The sequence below is a fragment of the Strix aluco genome, chromosome 8 (assembly GCF_031877795.1).
Source record: "Strix aluco isolate bStrAlu1 chromosome 8, bStrAlu1.hap1, whole genome shotgun sequence".
Lineage (NCBI taxonomy): Eukaryota > Metazoa > Chordata > Aves > Strigiformes > Strigidae > Strix > Strix aluco.
The window spans coordinates 11,717,260-11,735,497 of NC_133938.1; the positions used below are offsets into that span (position 1 = coordinate 11,717,260).

At 52.2% G+C, this 18,238-nt stretch overlaps 2 protein-coding genes and 3 non-coding genes across 5 annotated transcripts in view; 1 reads left to right on the plus strand and 4 right to left on the minus strand.

Annotated features, from left to right (window-relative positions):
• Nucleotides 1-10,730, minus strand: part of ARMH1 (armadillo like helical domain containing 1) — a 17,930-nt gene extending 7,200 nt beyond the window's left edge. The window contains 9 exon segments of the mRNA XM_074832188.1: nucleotides 1,055-1,127; nucleotides 1,679-1,801; nucleotides 4,664-4,748; nucleotides 4,920-5,116; nucleotides 5,953-6,119; nucleotides 6,645-6,713; nucleotides 7,085-7,298; nucleotides 9,588-9,691; nucleotides 10,608-10,730. Of these exon segments, the coding sequence (XP_074688289.1) occupies nucleotides 1,055-1,127; nucleotides 1,679-1,801; nucleotides 4,664-4,748; nucleotides 4,920-5,116; nucleotides 5,953-6,119; nucleotides 6,645-6,713; nucleotides 7,085-7,290 (920 nt within the window). The 5' untranslated portion in view covers nucleotides 7,291-7,298; nucleotides 9,588-9,691; nucleotides 10,608-10,730.
• On the minus strand, nucleotides 1,902-2,016 carry LOC141926865 (U5 spliceosomal RNA). The gene has a single exon (XR_012624241.1). It is a non-coding gene; the product is annotated as a U5 spliceosomal RNA (small nuclear RNA).
• LOC141926856 (U5 spliceosomal RNA) lies at nucleotides 3,193-3,307 on the minus strand. Its single transcript, XR_012624233.1, has one exon. It is a non-coding gene; the product is annotated as a U5 spliceosomal RNA (small nuclear RNA).
• Nucleotides 3,992-4,106, minus strand: LOC141926866 (U5 spliceosomal RNA). The gene has a single exon (XR_012624242.1). It is a non-coding gene; the product is annotated as a U5 spliceosomal RNA (small nuclear RNA).
• Nucleotides 10,731-10,887: 157 nt separating the features above from the next.
• Nucleotides 10,888-17,201, plus strand: TMEM53 (transmembrane protein 53). Its single transcript, XM_074832203.1, has 3 exons — nucleotides 10,888-10,967; nucleotides 11,534-11,646; nucleotides 13,489-17,201. Exons 1-3 carry the CDS (start codon nucleotides 10,913-10,915, stop codon nucleotides 14,149-14,151), a joined length of 831 nt encoding a protein of 276 aa, XP_074688304.1. The 5' UTR covers nucleotides 10,888-10,912; the 3' UTR covers nucleotides 14,152-17,201.
• Nucleotides 17,202-18,238: the final 1,037 nt, after the last annotated feature.

Below are 18,238 nucleotides of genomic sequence, written 5' to 3' on the forward strand. Positions count from 1 at the left end.
AGTGAGGAAGGAGGGGGAGGAGATGCTCCAGGCGCCGGAGCAGGGATTCCCCGGCAGCCCGTGGTGCAGCCCATGGTGAGGCAGCTGTGCCCTGCACCCATGGAGGTTAATGCTGGAGCAGAGATCCACCTGCAGCACGAGGAGGACCCCACGCCAGAGCAGGTGGATGCACCTGAAGGAGACTGTGACCCTGTGGGAAGTCTGTGCTGGATCAGGCTCCTGGCAGGACCTGTGGCCCCGTGGAGAGAGGAGCCCGCGCTGGAGCAGGTTTGCTGGCAGGACTGGTGACCCCATGGGGGACCCACACGGGAGCAGTCTGTGCCTGAAGGACTGCACCCTGTGGGAGGGACCCACGCTGGAGCAGTTCATGAAGAACTGCAGCCCGTGGGAAGGACACATGCTGGAGAAGTTCATGGAGAACTGTCTCTTATGGGAAGGACCCCACCCTGGAGCAGGGGAAGAGTGTAGGAATCCTGCCCCTGAGGAGGAAGGATCAGCAGAGACAACAGGTGACAAAATGACTGCAACCTCCATTCTCCATCCCCCTGTGCCGCTGTTGGAGAGGAGGTTGAGAAATTGGGAGTAAAGTTAAACTCGGGAAGATGAGAGGGGTGGAGGGAAGGTGTTTTAAGATTTGGTTTTATTTCTCATTATCTTACTCTGATTTGATTGGTAATAAATTAAGCTGATTTCCCCACGTTGATTCTGTTTTGCCCATGACAGTAACTGGTGAGTTATCTCGACCCATGAACCTTTCGTTATATTTTCTCTCCCCGTCCAGATGAGGAGGGGAGTGATAGAATGGCTTTGGTGGGCATGTGATGTCCAGGCAGGGCCAACCCACCACCCAGCGGCTCCTGAACACACCCCATCTCCAAACAGCCTAGTACAGGAGTCTTAGCAGGGCTGGGGTACTCAGCCAGAGAACAGTGCCAGAGGTGAAAAGGTGAATGCTCCCTGGGAGGAACAGGTCCCAGTCCTTCCCTACCCAAAGGAAGCCACTTCTCTAAAGTCCTTTTTATACTCCTGTAGATTTTGTTCCAGAGTTTCTTACCCGATGGCTTTTGCGGCAGCTGCCTGCTGAACATACACCAGCACGGGCTCCCTCGGGCACAGTGTGGTCGGGTCTGCATGAGAAACCTTAGGAAGGTGAGAATGATGCTTTGAAACACTTCTAAGATGTTAGAAGGGCGGGGAGGTGGAGTTACAGTGCTAGCATGAAAGGAGGATGTAGTTTTTCAGGAAATACGCCTTAAGGAAACTCTGTGGCTATGTAACATACACAGTACCCTGCAAGGATCTGTGTGCTCGATGCCCACAGCTCAGAGCGCCTGGGGGCACTACCACCCTCTCTGCTGAGTCGGGGAGGAAACACCCAGCGCTGGGACTGTTCATCATCCTCGCCCAGCGAACAGCAGACCTCAGCGGGTCTCTGGAGGGCTGCACGCTGGCACCGGTGCTGCAGGCAAGCACCGCCTCAGCCCCGGCAGCCCTTGCTGCTGCCCCTCGCCTCAGGGGACAGGCCCCTGCACCTCCTCCCCTACGAGTCAGGGCGATGGCTAAGCCCTGCAGAAGGAGATGAGGGACCCTGGGAGAAGCACCCCCGGGAGAACACCCCTGGTAGCCCCGGCAGGCTGCAGCCTGCTGTGTATCGGGAGGCCGTGGTCAGTTCTTGTACCTTGGGAGGTCTCGTCGCAGAAGGCCAATGTTTTCTTCCCGGATGGTGTCAGTAACGCAACCAGGCCCTTCAGCAGCGTTGGCCGGACCTGGTGGGCCAGGAGGCCCTTCAGCAGCTGGATAGCTGGAGAAGAGGAGAGCCACTGTCAACACGACTGACTGCTTTTCGAAAACCTGGATAAAGCTCGTAACGGGCTGTTCTGTTTTTAACCAGAAAAAGGGGTAGCTCCACCGAAATGGAGCCTCAAAAAATTCATCGACACTCGTGCTTGTTCCTCTCCACGGAAATCTTTAGTAAAAGGCGAAAGATTTATACGATCTGAAGAGAAACCGGAGTATAACTCCTACTTCCCCCCCACGGCACACCGCCCGCCTGCCCCACGACCCACAACTCACGGCGACACACGCCCCCCACCCGCTCCCGCCGACCCACACCCGCCCCGGCCCCGCCCGACCACCGCACGGGCCGCGACACCCGAACAGCTCGGACCGGCGGCGGCGGCCGCCACCGGCCGGGCCGGCACGGAGCCGCGGGGCACCCTGGGTATGCAAATCAGCCCGCTGCTAATGACGCTCCTGCTGATGAGCCGGGCGGGGCGCGGAGGGGCCCCGGGGCCGCTCCCTGCGCCCCCCGCCCGGGCAGCGCCTGTGGCTCCCCGGCCCGGGGCCAGCCCAGGCGGCCCCTGAGCGCCGCACGGCCGCTCGCTCGCTCCCTTCCCGGGGGAAGAGCGGGAAGAGGAACAGGGAGAAACTCCATACAAATACAACGAAAATTACGTTACGTATTACAACGAAATAATAGTAACTTTGCAAAATTGTAAGGAAAAGGGACAGAAAGTTACGGAGGAAAATAAAACCCGAGACAGACAAGTGAGGCACCTCATCGCCCTCCACAACTCCCTGAACGGAGGGTGCAGAGAGCTGGGGATGAGCCTCTGGAACCAAGGAACGAGCCACAGGACAAGAGGGAACGGCCTCACGCTGCGCCAGGGCAGGTTTAGACTGGATGTCAGGAAGTATTTCTTTGCAGAACGGGTTGTTGGGCGTTGGAATGGGCTGCCCAGGGAGGTGGTGGAGTCCCCATCCCTGGAGGGGTTGAAGAGTCGGGCTGACCCAGCGCTGAGGGGTCCGGTGGAGTTGGGAACGGTCAGGGTGAGGTTCACGGTTGGACTGGAGGAGCTTCACGGTCTTTTCCAACCGAGATGATTCCCGGATTCTATGAAACCACTCGCCCCCCGGCCGGCGCCCAGTCCCGCCCCGAGCAGCGGCCCCCCCCGCCAACCCCCGCGTTCGTGCCGCCGAGCACAACGGCCCGGGGCTCGGGAATCCCCGGGGCAGCCGGCCGGGCCTGGTGCTCTCGGTAGAGACCCGCAGCCGAGCCCCTGGGCCCGGACTCAGCGAACGCGCTCTCATCTAAAACTGAGCCTAGCGCAGCCGCGGGGAGACGGAAACTCGACCGCCCCGCTATGGCGACTACATCCCTACCCATCGCTCTACTCTTAACCAGAAATGGGCAGCTCCACCGAAATGGAGCCTCAAAAAATTTCTCGACACTCGTGCTTGTTCCTCTCCACGGAAATCTTTAGTAAAAGGCGAAAGATTTATACGATCTGAAGAGAAACCGGAGTATAACTGCTGACTCCCCCGCACAAGTACCCACCCTCGGCTGTCGCCCCACAGGACATGGCGACCCGACTCCGACCCCCGTCGCCCCTCCCGCCCCGCCACCGCCCCGCCGCTCCTACCCGCAGCCCCCCTCGGCCTGAGCCTCCCGTCTCCGCTGGTCGGGGGGCGGTGACCGGCGGAACCGGCGCGGCGCTGAGCCGCGCTGCACCCTGGGTATGCTAATCATATGCTAATGAGGCCGCCGGCGGGCGGGAGGCAGCGCCGGGCGGGGACGGGCCGGCGGAGCGGAGCAGCGGGCGAGGACCCGGCGGTGCCTGGGCTGCAGCAGCGTCGTCCCCCCGGGCAGCGCCGCGCAGAGGCGAAAAACCGGCTCCGGGAGAAGCCGCCGTACGCCCCCAAGGACCAAGTCCCCGCTGCACCGCCCGGACCGGGAGAAAGGGCCGCCCGGGCCCCCGCCCGATGGCTCGCTCATCTTTTGGCCAGACAAGGGGAATGAGGCGGCGGCCCCGGCGGGACAGGGGCAGTGCGGAGAGGACCGAGCAGCGGGGTCAGCGCTGCAGCGGGACCCAGACCTCCGCCGGGGGCACGAAAACCGACCCCTCAGCTCATCCCAGGAGAACACTTCACTTGTCTCCCGCTTCTCAGCTCTCACTTCCTAAATAGCTCTATCTTTAACCGGCGAAAAGGCAGCCTCACCGAAGCGAAGCCTAAAAAAATTTTTTAGCACTCGTTCTTGTTCCTCTCCACGGAAATCTTTAGTAAAAGGCGAAAGATTTATACGGTTTGAAGAGAAACACGATGCATGACTAACTGTTCCCCCTCGCGCACGTACCCACCCTTGGCTGTCGCTCCGCAGCACACGGCGACCCCCGTCGCTCCCGCCCGGTCCCCGCCGCGCCGCCCCGGCTCGGACCCCTGACCCCGCACAGGGGTCCGGCGCCGCGATCGGCGGCGAGCCCCGCAGCCCCGGTAAGGCTGGCCGTCGCCGCCGCCGCTCCGCGGGGCACCCTGGGTATGCAAATAAGACGAATGCTAACGAGTCGCGTGCTAATAAGGCGCTCACGGCTCGCCCCGCCGAGCGGGGCTGCCGCCCGGTGGGAGCGGGGGGCTTTGCGGGGGCTGCTGCCCCCGCCCGCCCGCCCGCCCGCCCGCTCGCTCGCCCGCCCGCCCGCTCGCTCGCTCGCTCGCTCGCTCGCTTGTTCTCCCCCCACTCCCCCTCTCCCCCTCTCCTCTCTCTCTCACCTCCACGGCCATCCCCACACCCCTGCCCCATTGGCCCAGGCCTGGAGGTGCCCAACTCCAGCCACAGCCCGGCTCAGACCTGCTCAGGCACGGCCCAGGGGGGCTGGGGGGATCCTACCTTCGTACTGGACACCCAGGTGCACGGAGCACAGCACGCCCAGCACGGGCTCCACAAGGATGGAGGCCATCTCTCCCACCACGTCCTGGGGGGAAAAAAAGGGCAGGGTGACAAGGACAGTTTTTACACAGGCTGTCCTCTTCCAGGCCAGTGCTCCCCTCCATGCCAAGGAGACTGGCACAGCTCCAGCCAGGGCGGGAAGGGCAGACGCAGAAGGTAACGCTGCCCTTTGCCCCCAGCGAGACCCGCTACCCACCAGCATGCTCCTGAGCGTCTGCAGGGCCAGCTGCTGGGCTCGGGGGGAGGCGCACAGCAGCACAGCAACGAGGCCTTTGTAGACTTGGTTCTGGTACTTGGGATTGCCGTGGCCCAAAGAGTCCAGCAGCACCTGCACGTCTTCTTGAGCCTCTGCTGAGTCGGAAGCAGCGAGGAACGCAGCGAGGGATTGCACCCCTGTGCAGAGAAAGAGCCACCAAGTCATGTGCCTGGATGAGTCTCGGTCACCCATCTCTGGTTTCACTGTCACCCCTGAGAGAGCCTGGCACCGCATCCCACTCCAAGGGTGGCTTGAGAAACAGAAGCCAGGAAAAAAAGTTCATTGTCCTTGTCAGGAGCCACACCACCAACTGGAAAACCAGCTGGCAAAATTCTCAGCTGGAGTAGGTGGCCAAGGGCCTTCTGTGGGTATTTACACCAGCAGAGGGTCTGTCACTGGGATGCCAGTGGTGCTGCTAAGGAACCCTCTGCTGATCCTGCCGCTTTGTCTGCCTTGGAGGAAGCTGTGGGGGCAGGTATCACCCCACAGTCTCTGACAATGTAATCTGAACTACAGAACAACTAACAGGGTTTGACTTCCAGTGCCCAGGAGAAAAAACAGAAAAAACCCCGTTGTAATGTTCTTTCAAAAGATACAAGCCACAAAACCCTCCCACCCCCAGAGGGGAAGTCTGGAAAAGTTTGCAGTAGGTGAATGATGCAGGTAAGAATGGAAACTGTTTTGTGGTTTTAACCAGAGCAGTTGCCACCGGCAGGACAGCAATATCGCATCAAAAGAAATGACTGTAAAGAAAACGAGCTCATTAAAAACAGAGAGAGGGGATGAAATGCAGCTGCTCAACAATAGCCGAGACTCTGAACTCCTTCCAGCCAGAGAAACGCAGCGGCAATCTGCCATCCGGCAGGTGGAGGGAAGGGAGTGGCTCAGTGCCGCAAGCAGCCCTGGGGGCCAGAGGTCAGGGAGAACATCCTTGCCTGAATTAGGAAAAAGCACGGATGGACACGCCGCCTACCGTAGCTTTCACAAATGAGCTCCTTATACTTCCTGCCAGCGTCTGCGACGAGCTGCAGCAGCTTTACAGACTCCCTTTTGTCCTCTTGTTTCAGGTGGTTCAGCCCTAGTATTTCCAGGAGAATCACAACACCTCCAATCTCCAGAAATTCAAGAAGGTATCTGTGTCTGCAAGGATAGGGGGAACAAAGTCAAAAGTGTCACCCACCTTGGAACTCATCTTCCTCTGTCAGCTCGGCATGCTCCTGGGGCCATCACCTCCTGCCTCACTGGAGCGGGTGCCCGGTGCTGGGGCAGTGAACCCAAGGAGGCCCAGCCTGGAGCGCAGAGGCAGGTGCCTGCCAGCAGCATGCTTTGCAGGTCACCAGCTCCTGTTTTACCACAAGCTCATTTCCGATATCAAACCACAGGCACAGAAAGCCCTGTCTCCATGTTGAGGTTCTCACCATACTCCTTCCACATCGTGTCAGTGACCTGGTGGCTCTGGAGACATGCACAAGAGGTGGATTTGCTTTCGAGAGCATTAATTTCAAATTCCTACCACAAGCCTCACTGGGGCCTGCCTTGCCTGAAATGCTTACACAGCCCTCCCAAAAGATGGCCAAGGACTTGTTATTTTCTTTATCTACTCTCCCCCTCACCCTGGTGTGCCTTCCCCATGGCACCTCCCACACAGTGACGTTCTATACTCACCCACTTGCAGCAGATAGGAAGATGCCAATGGACTTGAGCAGCTTGTTGAGGCACGTGCTGTACACGTAGCTGTTTGACAAGGCTAAGGAGAGATTTACAGACCACCGTGGTGTCCCCCAGGCTGCCTTTGACAATGTGGAGGTCTGAACTGGGTACTCCCTCTGTGAGAGAGCATGGACCTTCTTCTCACAGGTGGGCAGAGGCAGCATGCTCATCCCAATGTGAGAAAAAACACTAACTCTAGGTCCCTGAGAAACAGGTTATATGGCTTTCCTTTCAGTTCCATCTTCAGATAGCCTTTTTTTCTTTTAACCCTGCAGCTAGATATGGATGTCTCCATATAGAGGCTTATTCTTTAAACACATTTTCGGTAGAGAACTTTCCCCTCCTCTCCATCCCACTACCACATGCCACCTCCAGCTGTCCAAGGGAATAGATACGTCATCCTGAGCCACACTGTAAGGCGAGCCAGAAACAAGCTGGCTCCCTGGGAGAACTCCAGCTCCAGCTCTGGTTCTGTCTTGCCATCATTGCTTTTAATGAAGTTGTCCAGGATGCAGCTTCGAGCAACTTTGTGGGCACTATCCCATTCCCGCAAGAAAACCATGAGCTTCCTGATGGCTTCCTGCTCTTTGACAGAAGTCATGATCTCTTCTGCCTAGAGAAAAGTGAGAAAGAAGTTCAAAAAGGACTTTGAAGGTAGAAAAAGTCTGTACTAAGGAATTACCAGCAGAATCACATTTAAAATCTCTGGCAAATAATATTAAAGCACTTACTAGCCATTAATTTAACCTCATTTTCCTTTATACTCATTTCATAGATAGGAAAACTGAGGCAAAAGGAGAGTTTCTGGTATGTCTGAAGCTGCACAATGAATCTGCTACAGTCTTGAGATTATATTCCAGGGCAGGTGGCTTCACCACAGGAGCTCTCTTCTCTGCTCTGTTAATAAAGTCATTTTGATGTTACCCATCAGCCCAGCCTTGGTTTCTCACTCACCTCATGATATGAACACTGCATCTCATATCTGACCTGCCAGGGAATAAATAGGGTGAAATGAGAGCACAAATAGGTATGGATTTGTGGGGAGTGACAGGGTCAAGGGGGCTGTAAATGCCTGTTAGCACAGCGGCACAGCATGCCCTCACTCACGTGATGGAGCAACAGTCGTTTGGACTAGGCCCACATCCACTCCAGGAAGATGTGCTTGGTCTTAGCAGTAAGAGTGCTTTGGGACCCTTTGGCATGACAGGTATTTGCTCTGTTTTTTTCTTATCTAATTTCTATGGCATGTTTTTAAACAATCTAAGAAAACCTGAAATGATAAGAACTATAGGCAAGAAGACAGAAGCTTCGGAAACATCCCTTGCCTGCACTTCCTCCTGCCCCTTCAAACAGGTGTTAAATAAAGCAATCCATATTTTGCCAAATTTCCTTGACACACTTTTGGCTCATATGATATCCCCTATTCCAGCTTGACAAATGTGAAGGTGCACTTAGTAGAGGAATGAAATGTCAGAGGATTAAGCTCTCCGTTCATTCAGGTAGGTGAGAATTCCACTGACGTGTATGCACTTGGCTTTAAGACACTGACCAACCTCAAGGAGCCTTGCAGTTAAACATCAGTATCTGTGTATGTACACAGATGCAGAAAGAGGGACAAGGTCACAGACAGTGGCATTAACACAGATGCATTGTCCTCCACCAAGCTGTATCAACATGCCTGAGGATAAGAAAGGAATTCATGCCTTGTCTAATACAGTTCTTGGACTTCCTACATAAGAAAAGCACAATTTAGGTTTTATTTAAAGTGTGTTTTAAGAAAAAAAAAGTTAAAATGACACAAAATCTTTGGTTTCGGAATAAGAAGTTTCTTTCAATGTAATACCAGTTGCCAAGATTACCAATTTCCTACTTACAAAGTTCTTAGGCCTTTTCTCCTAGAATCTGGAGCAAAATTCCAAATCAGTTCCAGAATACCCCCAAGATACCTGCTCAAAAGTAACTTTCTGTTGCTTTTATCTGAACCAGGCTAAAAACAAGGACCAAGACATGAACATGTACCTCCGTGCCAGAAGACAAACAAACAAAGTCTTCAAAAATCTGGCTAAGAAACGATGTTTGAGAATTAAGATGAGATGAAATTTCATTTGGGAATTAACGGTCTGTGCTCTGTAAGGAGTCTGTGTCCTTGTCAGGGTGTTTTCTGGATCTCCTTTGCAGGGAAGCAGGTTTAAAATAAATCCATTTTTCCAAAATAGTTGTGATTGAAAATGTTATTAGCCATAACAAATGTTAGTGCTGACAGGAGAATGGCCTGTTAGGGGCCTCTGGTGAAACAGTCAAGTGAAAGTCATATTTCACATTATTGTGAGCATTTTCCTGTGATTTACAGAATATTTGTGAAACATTACTTGCAAGGCGTATGATTGATATTGAGAGAACAGCTAGTGTGTAGGGGGAATCTGTATTTCACAGAGACTGTTTGCATGAAATTTACAGTCCCATAAAGTGCTCCTCTGTCCTCAACAGAGATCTAGTTAAAAGAACTTTACAGTCTGAAACATCCCAAAATTGATTCTAAATTAAAGTTTCCATATTTATGTTTAAGATGCTAGTGGTGTAATGCTATCCTATTTTTATTATAAGGCCGCAGTAAGCCCCCACTATTCAGAAATACCAGCACCAGCCTCTGGACGTGAGGATTTTAGTGATACAAAAGGCTTGCCTATGAATCAATGGCAAAAAAAAGAGTTTGAAACAATGATCACATGAGGTGTCTGAGGATACAGCAGTATCTGTCCCTGGCTGCTATAATAACAGTATCTGCTGACATAGTAGTCTTTAAGCTGACATTGTAAAGTACCCTGAAAACGTACATGAATATTTCTATTATGACCAGCTTACATATGGGAACATACAGACACAGGGAAGTTAAATGACTTGCCTGAGCCGTTTGTCAGTGCTAGCATCAGCACATAACTCCTGTTTGCTGGTTTTAAACTCTGCTCTCAACAGTGCTGGGCTGCCACCCCAGTCCGTTGGACCTAATAATCAAAACAAGGCTGAGTCAGGGCAGTGCTTTATTCCTGCCAAGAAAAACACAAGTGATTTAGGAACTGGCTCTGGCAATTCAGCAGTTCTTTACATCCAGAGTGCTGCTAAATCATCGGATTGAGATCAAAAGGCAGACTGGTGCTGCGTCAGCCTCAGTCTGAGTGTGAGGTGCCAGGGACGGATAGCCTTGGACTCGTGGAAGGGCAGAGTGACGGTGATTTGGTGTTACCTTTGTATCTTGCAACATCAAGGTTGCGCCCAGCCTCAAGCAAAATGTGGAGCTTCTGTTTTCCTAGCAGGTTTCACCCTCTCCTGGCATACCTCAAGTCCCCCGCAACCCTCCTTACACACAATGCACCTTCCTCAGTGTACCCCAATGCCCTCTACCCAGCCCCCATCAACCCAGTCCCACTGGCTCCTCTCTCACCTGCATGTCCTGCCTCCCAGCCCCACACTTAACCCCAGCCACAACCCCAAACCTAGCCCCTGCACTCCCCTCACCTGCAGCCAGGCCCTACACCGACCCCTACATCCATCCCAGTCCCTACCTCCTCTAATCCACTGCAGCCTCAACATCCCCCATCCCAGGCCCAACCGTCCTTCCAGGCCTGACCCAGTGCGACCACAGGCCCTGTGCTCCCCCACACCCCAAAACCCACCCCAGGCCCTACAGTCCCTCACACAGTCCCTCATCCCAGTGCCCACCCCACCCCCATGTCTGCCCCCACTGGCCCAAACGTCCAGCTCAGGACCAACAACCCCCCTCAGCCCCCATGCCCACCTTATCTCCCAGCCCCCTGACTGCGACCCCCACTCCAGACCCTACAATTCCCCTCATTCCGACCCCCCCAGGCCCTACAACCCCCCCAACCGCAGCGCCCGCCTCAGTCCCTCACTCCCTCTCACCTTTCCCGGGGGGGCGGATACCCCGCAGAATAACTGACATCGCAGCCGAACCAATCGCGGCCCGCCTTTGCCTCCCTCGGCCCAATGGGTGGTCCAGTTTCCCCCACCAGTGGGTGGGGCGCCACTCCTGGGCCGGGTGCTAAGGGCGCGTTGCTAAGGAAGTGGGAGGGGCGGAGGGGAGGGGTCGGAGAGGGAGGCGGGGTGGGCGATTTGCTTTCCCATTGGCTGCGTGAGGGGCAGGGGGGCGGAGCTTCCGGTGGGGAGAACGGAAGCGCCGGTGGGGTGTGAGGCGGGAGTGCGCCGCCATGGGGGTCCGCGGGCTGGAGGCGGCGGTGGAGCTGGCGCCGGGGGAGGCCCGCGGTGCGGGGGCGAGCGGGTCTGGGGGGCCCCGAGGGTGAAGGGCTGGGGGAAAGTGGGTGGGCAGCCTGGGGGACCCCAGTGGCAGGAGGGATTGGAGGACCCCTTGAGGGTGGAAGGGGCGGGACCCCTGTGGGTGGAGTGTGGGCGATCGGGCCCGTCAGGACACGGAGGGAGGGAGCTGTGGGGACGCTTGTGCCGTACCAGGTGTCTGGTAGTTCCTGGAGGGCAGGGCAGGATGCTTCCCGTTCCCACCTGGAAGCGGGCCCCAGTCTGTGGCGCCTCCCCAGGTCGCGGGAGGCGTGAGGAGGGGGTCTTTGCCCCCGCAGCGATCTGCACGCTGCTGGTTTTTGCATCAGTGCAGAGCTTTGGGAAGCTGCAGGGATTGAAACTGTGCTGTGCTGCTGAGCGTGCCCACAGTGGGAAACAGGGATGAGACAGTCATAACTGGGAAATAAAGCTAATACCTGCTTCACTGTTATCTTTAAACTTTATTAACCAGGCACGTTGCCATAAGTTCTGATTCTGATAGACTGAAGGATTATTTTAAATCTTGTGATTTGTTCCAGAGAGCAGTACAGAGAGAGGGCATGCAGATGATCAGCCTGTGGTGATCCTTCTAGGTTGGGCAGGCTGCCAGGACAAATACCTGGCCAAATACAGCACAATCTATAGTCAGAAGGTGAGTAGCTTATTTATATTTTCATGACACTGTCATACAGCTCTCTGAGAAACTGCCTCTTTCCTGCATGTTGGTAAAATGACTTTAAAGCCTCTTTCAGTCTGAAGAGTCATTGGGAGTGAGTGGCGAGTTCCCTTGTCATTGAAAGCTCCTTGTCTCTCGGAGCCCAGGCAGCAGTGTTATCTAACAGTTGCTGATGTCATCTTTGTGCGTGCAGCTGAAACAAAAATACTTCCTTGGAGAAAATTGCTGCTGTTAATGTGAATCGCTGGAGTATTTTAAGGCATTTAAAGTTGTGAGATTATTCAGGAATGACGTGAACTGTGTTAGCTTTCCAAACAGGTAAACATGTGGGTAAAGATTATGCATTTACTGCTTGCTAATAGGCCACAGCATAGACTTGGCAAGGCCAGGCTGAGGGCTGCCAGAGCATGTCAGCATCTGTTGCTCCTTCAGCTTTTCCTTCCTGTGAAGATGATTCATCTAAATGTTGTAATCCAAATTCATTTTATCCTGTCTGTGAAACAGGCATCCTATGATAGTCAGACCTGCTCACTAGGAACTCCTTGTGTTTGAACTGGAGAGGTCTGTCCGATTGCTAGTTCCACAAGTTATGCTATTTTCCTTTCTAATACTGTATTTTACTGGAATGGCTGCAGATTGTAGTATGGGGACCCAGTAAAACTTTAGACTCTTTTTTTTTTTTTTTTTTTTTTTTTTTTACTGTCAGCATACAAGGATCTTGTGTTTATCAGCTATAGTTTGTACATGAACAAGTACAATGTGTAATGCAGTGCAAGAGTCATGAATTGCCTTGTTCTAGTGAAGAATTAATCGTTAAGTGACTGTTGTGACAAAGATGCTGCTGGGCAGATGAGGAGCACATTACACAGAAGCATGCCAACTTTTTTGAAAATACTTTTCTATCAGAAGTATGATAAGAATGGGGAAGGAAAGAAAGGGTTTTCTCAGCTCCCTAATGAGGAAGTGGCTGCAACCATGGCGAGATGGTACAGAAGACTTTGTTTTAAGAACCTGATATCCTCTTCTTCTTTCACTCTTTAGGGAGCTCTAGGCAGGAGGGCTGTCTTGATGGCTTTGCCTTGTGTTTGTCAGTGTGTAACATCAGTGAATTAAGGTGATAGAAAAGATCTAAGGCATTTATAAATGTAGTTCCATCAGCTCTATTTAGAAATTCTTCCAATATCCTGTTTCTCAGTCTGCATGTAAATGTAAGGCCTTAACTGTAAATTGCTCAGGTGTTCTGAATCTCTGAACCAGTGCTCTTCATTTGCACACCTGGAGTGTTTCAGAAAGTCTTATGAAAGTCATGTCAGTGTTGATTCTGGTTGAGTCTTAGAGCTGCAAACAAGTACTATCCAAGGTCAGGAAGAATTTCCTCCTCCTTCTTGTAGTTGTTTCAGTATCATGAAGTAAATGTGTACCAGAGCAGGCTTTCCTCACTAAAATGGCTGATACTGAGGTCTGAGAATCAGGGAGATGGTTTTCTCTTCCTGGGTGAAGACTAACAGCTATAAAAGCTTGGTTGGCAGCGGCCCCAGGGGTTGTGCCAGTTAGCCCAGGATTTGACAGGATCTCAAACATCATCAAATCCAGGCCTCTGCTACTGCAGAAACCTTTTTGTAATACTGTGTGCTGTTATGATTAATATAATCCTATTCCTATTGGTGCCTTGCTACTGAAGCTAAAGATTTTCTTCTGGCTCTGTGGTTTCTGTTGTTAACCTGTCCCAAATTTTCACATTCTTTGTACTGATGCTTGCCTACTCCACGTAATTTACAGCAAAGCCTTAATGTCTGTGGGGTCTCTTTCTGTTCTTAGGGGTGCACTGTCATCCGCTACACGGCTCCATGGAGGATGATATTCTTCTCGGAGACCTTTGGCATCAGATCCCTCCAGACCCCAGCCAGGCAACTCCTGGAGCTGCTCTTTGACTACAGTGTTGAAAACAGACCAGTTCTTTTTCATGTTTTTAGCAATGGTGGTGTCATGCTGTACCGTTACATCATTGAGGCTCTCCACACTCACAAGCCATTTAAGAACCTCAAAGTGGCAGGCACCATTTTTGATAGTGCCCCTGGCAGAAGAAACTTGAGAGGAGGCCTTCGTGCCTTGGCAACTGTCTTAGTATCCACGAATGTGCTGCTGAAGTATTTCCTCTTATTCGCTTTTGCTACTACAGCGGTCGTGCTGCGGATCTTGCTGTACCCGTTGACCCGCTTCATCCATGAGAGCCATTACGACGCCCTGCTGAAAGCGCCCTCGCGGTGGCCTGAGCTTTACCTCTATTCCGAAGCTGATGCCATCATCGAGGCCAGTGAAGTTAAGCACATGGCTGATGCCCGACAGCAGCTCGGTGTCTCTGTGAAGGCTGTAGGCTTCTCGGATTCAGCTCACGTCAGCCATATGCGGGCGTATCCCACCTATTACAGCAACCTCTGTACGACTTTCCTGTCTGACTGTGTCGGGGGCTCACCTCTGTAGTGGTGTAATGACCTTCAATGCTTGCCTCTGCTTTGCTCAGCTTGTATGGGAAATGTCACCCCCTTTGCGTCTTTGGAGGGAGGGAAGTAGAGACTTCATAGCTTTTTTTTTTTTTTTTTTTTTTTTCTCTCCCCACACCATCTACAAGTCTGAAAGCCTCCAGGCTGGCCTTTGGACAAGCCACCTTATAGCACAAAGTAGATATGGATTAAGTTAAAGTACTGAAGGTGAAATCCTAGCATGGTTGAACTTGATGTGCTTTACCAAGGTGTCACAGACCAGAATTTCACACACTGTTACTTGTTTCTTCCTGTCTCCTATTGTTCTCTGCTTTCCATGTTGTCTTCTCGTCCCTGATGTCCAGTGTGCATGTTTTGCTGCCTTGTACTGATTTTACAGTACAGCTCTTCCACGTCTTTGTTTTTTTCCTCTCTGCCATTTCTTTTCTTTTGCAGTGAGCAAACAGCAGCAGTTCTGCAGGACTTTTCTCTTTTCCTGGTGCATCCCAGCTCTTGTTATACTCCTTGTTGGAGATCAGGCTGAGAAACCAAGTATAAGACCTGGAAAAGGTGTGTGCAGGGCAGTATGACCAGACTGTCATCTGGTTTCATTAAATAGCTGAGATAGAGCAGTCAAAGCTCTGATCCTCAGTGGGAGCTCAAATGTTTGTGATAACTTTTGTGTTCTTCAGCTGTGCTGACTTTGAGTGAGTGGCGGGGTTTTTGATAGCAGGGGAGGGGTCTACAGCTGTGGCTCCCTGTGAGAAGCTTCTTGAAGCTCCCTTGGCTCCAAGTCAGACCTGCCTCTGTGCCAAGGCTGAGCCAGTTAGTGATGGTGGACGCACCTCTGCGATAAAATATTTAAGAAGGGGAGCCTGGGAGGAGGAGTTGGGAGTTGTGAGGAGGACAGCTATGCAAACACTGAGGTCAGTGGAAGGAAGGAGGAGGAAGGGGGGAGAGTAGCGCTGGTGCAGCCCCCCTGCAGCCTGTGGTGAGAGGGCAGGTCTGTCCCCCCGCCACCCATGGAGGTCACCAGTGGAGCAGATGCAGACCAGCGGCCTGTGCGGGGCCCCATGCCCATGCCAGAGCAGCTCGGGGAGAGCTGCAGCCCGTGGGAAGGAGTCATGTTGGAGAAAGTTGTGGAGGACTGTCTCCCTTGAGAGGGGAACTACACTGGAGCAGAGGAGGAATGCAAGTCTGTCCATCCCCACCTCCACCCCATCCCCCTCTCCTTGAGGAGGAAGAAGCAGGGGGAATGACTGCACCCCTCACTTCCTGCCCCCTGCACCTCTGGTGGGGAGGAGGTAGAGAAATTGGGAGCAAAGCTGAGTCTGGGAAGAAGGAAGGGGTGGGGGGAAGGTGTTTTTAAGATATAGTAATGCTTCTCATTGTCCCACTCTGTTAAGTGTTGTTGTTAGCATCTGAATTAAATTTATGTTCTTTTATTTCCCTTAACGAGTCTGTCTTTTGCCTGTGACTATAATGGGAGAGTCATCCCTCTCTGTCCTTATCTTGATTCCTGAGCCTTTTGCTTTATTTTCTCCTTCCCAGCACTGGGGAGGAAGTGGGGAGTGAGTGGCTCCTGTGGTGCTCAGTTGCCCTCTGGGCTCAAACCATGACAGTCCAAAAGACTGAAGTTAACTTTTTTGAATGTGTCTTGTGTTTTGTTTCTCTTCCTTCCAGTCTTTTGTGTGTTTTCCTGAGTAGTTTTTCTTTCTTGGAAAACAGCTCATTTATTACTGTGTGTCTTTGAGCAGCCTATATTGTGCATCTGGAAATGCAGGGAAACTGGCACAGCTGTAACCCAAAAGACCTCAGAAATAGAAAGGTGGAACTGCAGAGAAAAATGAAACTGTCTCTTGGAGCTATGATTTATGCTGGGTGTTTCTTAAATCACTTCCAAACCACAAATGATCATGAAATTTGATGTTTTTCCCATAATGTTCTCTTCAGATGATCAGTCTTTGCTGTCTGTGCAGCGGGTACTAGTAATACAAGAAATTACTTCCTTCCACCTAGTGAAAAAGTAGCTCATTGCCCTGTACTTCAGCCATGTTTGGTTTTGGGTTTTGTTGTTTATTTGGGGGAGAAGCGGGGATAAAGAGAGCAGAGCCTGCTAATATGTTTGTGCCATGTCACAGCACTGCAAGCTAATGAATAATGTGGCGGACAGGATTAGCCAACTTTAAATTCCTAAAGATTGCCAGGATCGGGCTCTGGAGGGCTGTGATACGGGCCTGTTTGAACAGGGGGCTGCCCTCAAGAGGTAGGAACGTAACAAGCACGAGGCTTTTTATAGATGTCTGCTGCCTGTGGGCTGCTGTGCTTGTCTTGCCCACCCTTAGGGTGCTGTCATCCACAATTACAAAGCACTTGCTGTTCTGAATCAAAATGCAGGGGGAGGTCTCTTGGGAAGCACTAAAATAATTTGGAAGTTTAAAACAAGAACCACAATGCCTCATAGAAGTGGAAGCAGGGGTGAGGTGTGGTCAGTGGCCGGCACAACTGTGTTTCGCAGGCTAGCGTGGCAACACTTATTTAAAGCAAAGAATAACCCCATGTTAGGCATGGTTTTAAAGGGTGGACTGGGTTGTATAAGATAGCAGAGAATTAACTGGAAAAGGTGCTGATGGCCTGGTTTGTCTTCAATTTTTTTAAAGCAAAAACTGGCTCCGGGTACAGGAGCTCTTGTTGTTCGGGGTCCAGTCTTCTGTCGGTGTGATCCCAGTTTCAGCTTCCACCAAGATGAGCTGTGAGGGCTACGCTGCGGTAAGATAGCCTTCAGCCTGCCACTTTTCATGACGAAATTCTTGTTCCTAGGGTTTGGACCTGTAAAATCCAGGCATGGTCCCCTATCCCCAGAAATCCCATCAGAGATCTCCCAGCTTTTTAAATCAGGCTCCTGGTTTGGGCTGTCAGTGCCGTAACTCCTGAGCCGTGATCCGTTTGCCTGCCTTCCTGGAGAGCTGGGCTGCGTCTTCTGAGCATCCAGCCTGCTTGTGGCACTGTGAAAACTCTTAGGGAGCAGAGGTGATAAAGGTTATTTAACTAGCTCTTGCCCTCATGCTGGTTTCTGTGGGTTCAGTATTTACAGAACAGTTAAACACTCCATAATGTACGCCTCTGAATTAATACAGTTGTGCTGGGCTGGGAATCTGCTGTTCCTGTTTATTGCCGTGGGTGTTGAACTTCTATTTAAGGACTCAGGCTGTGGTGGAGTGTGGCTGGCAGGAGCTGGAGCTAAACCCTCCGTCCCTGTGCAATGGGATGGCAAAGATCCCTCCGGGAAGAGCCTCACGCATGTCAGCTATACCTTCCATCCCTACCTTCACCTCCCTGCCACGGGATTGCTGCTCCCCCAACTCAGTCCAGCTCTGCTCCACCTCCCCGCTTTCCAGAGCAGCAGGCAGGGAGCGGGTGCTGCCTGCAGGAGCTCCACTGTCAGAGGTGCCCTGTGCTACATAAGCGGGAACCAGCTCACAGGCATTTCCAGTGCTGCAAAACTGGCTTGAAATTCAGGGGTAATTTGTGTACACACCTCTCTAAGGGGAGGAGGGATCTTGAGCGAGCCAGTGATTTACAGAGGAAGTCATCAGCACCAGTCTTCTGGGTGGGTTTCATTTTCCATGTCGCAGCAAGTTTTAATGATGATTATGAGCAGTGTGTTAAATGTATTGTGTGATATATTGCCCTCTTACCTATACAGCATGTATATTTCCCCCACCCCCTTCTGCCCTCTTTATTTCTGTTGCTTGTTATTTGAAACAGAAGGTTAATAACCTGGAGCCTGAGGGCACACAGCCAAGAACTGATCCAAGCACTACTGGATTTAAAAAAAAAAAAACCAACCCAGCCTCAAACCCTTAATCCTTGCTAAACTGTCACAGTTTGGTGCAACTTATGTTCCTAAAGAGCTTCAGTCTGAACACTGGAAGCCAAAGGTTGGGATATTTTGGCAATCCAAGTAAATCTGAGATGAGCTATGGGAGGAGTATTGCAGATCTGATTTTTGGGAGACAAAATGCAGCATCTCTGGGTTTGTCTCGTGGTCTGGGAGCAGGATGTGGCACTGGCAATCTCTGCCTGGG

What these genes read in the sequence shown, in the direction of transcription:
- TMEM53 (XM_074832203.1), top strand. Translation starts at nt 10,913, where the DNA reads ATGGGGGTCCGCGGGCTGGAGGCGGCGGTGGAGCTGGCGCCGGGGGAG. An exon ending in GGCGCCGGGGGAGGCCCGCG is followed by an intron (nt 10,968 to 11,533) that starts GTGCGGGGGCGA and finishes GATTTGTTCCAG; the next exon opens with AGAGCAGTACAGAGAGAGGG. An exon ending in GCACAATCTATAGTCAGAAG is followed by an intron (nt 11,647 to 13,488) that starts GTGAGTAGCTTA and finishes TTCTGTTCTTAG; the next exon opens with GGGTGCACTGTCATCCGCTA.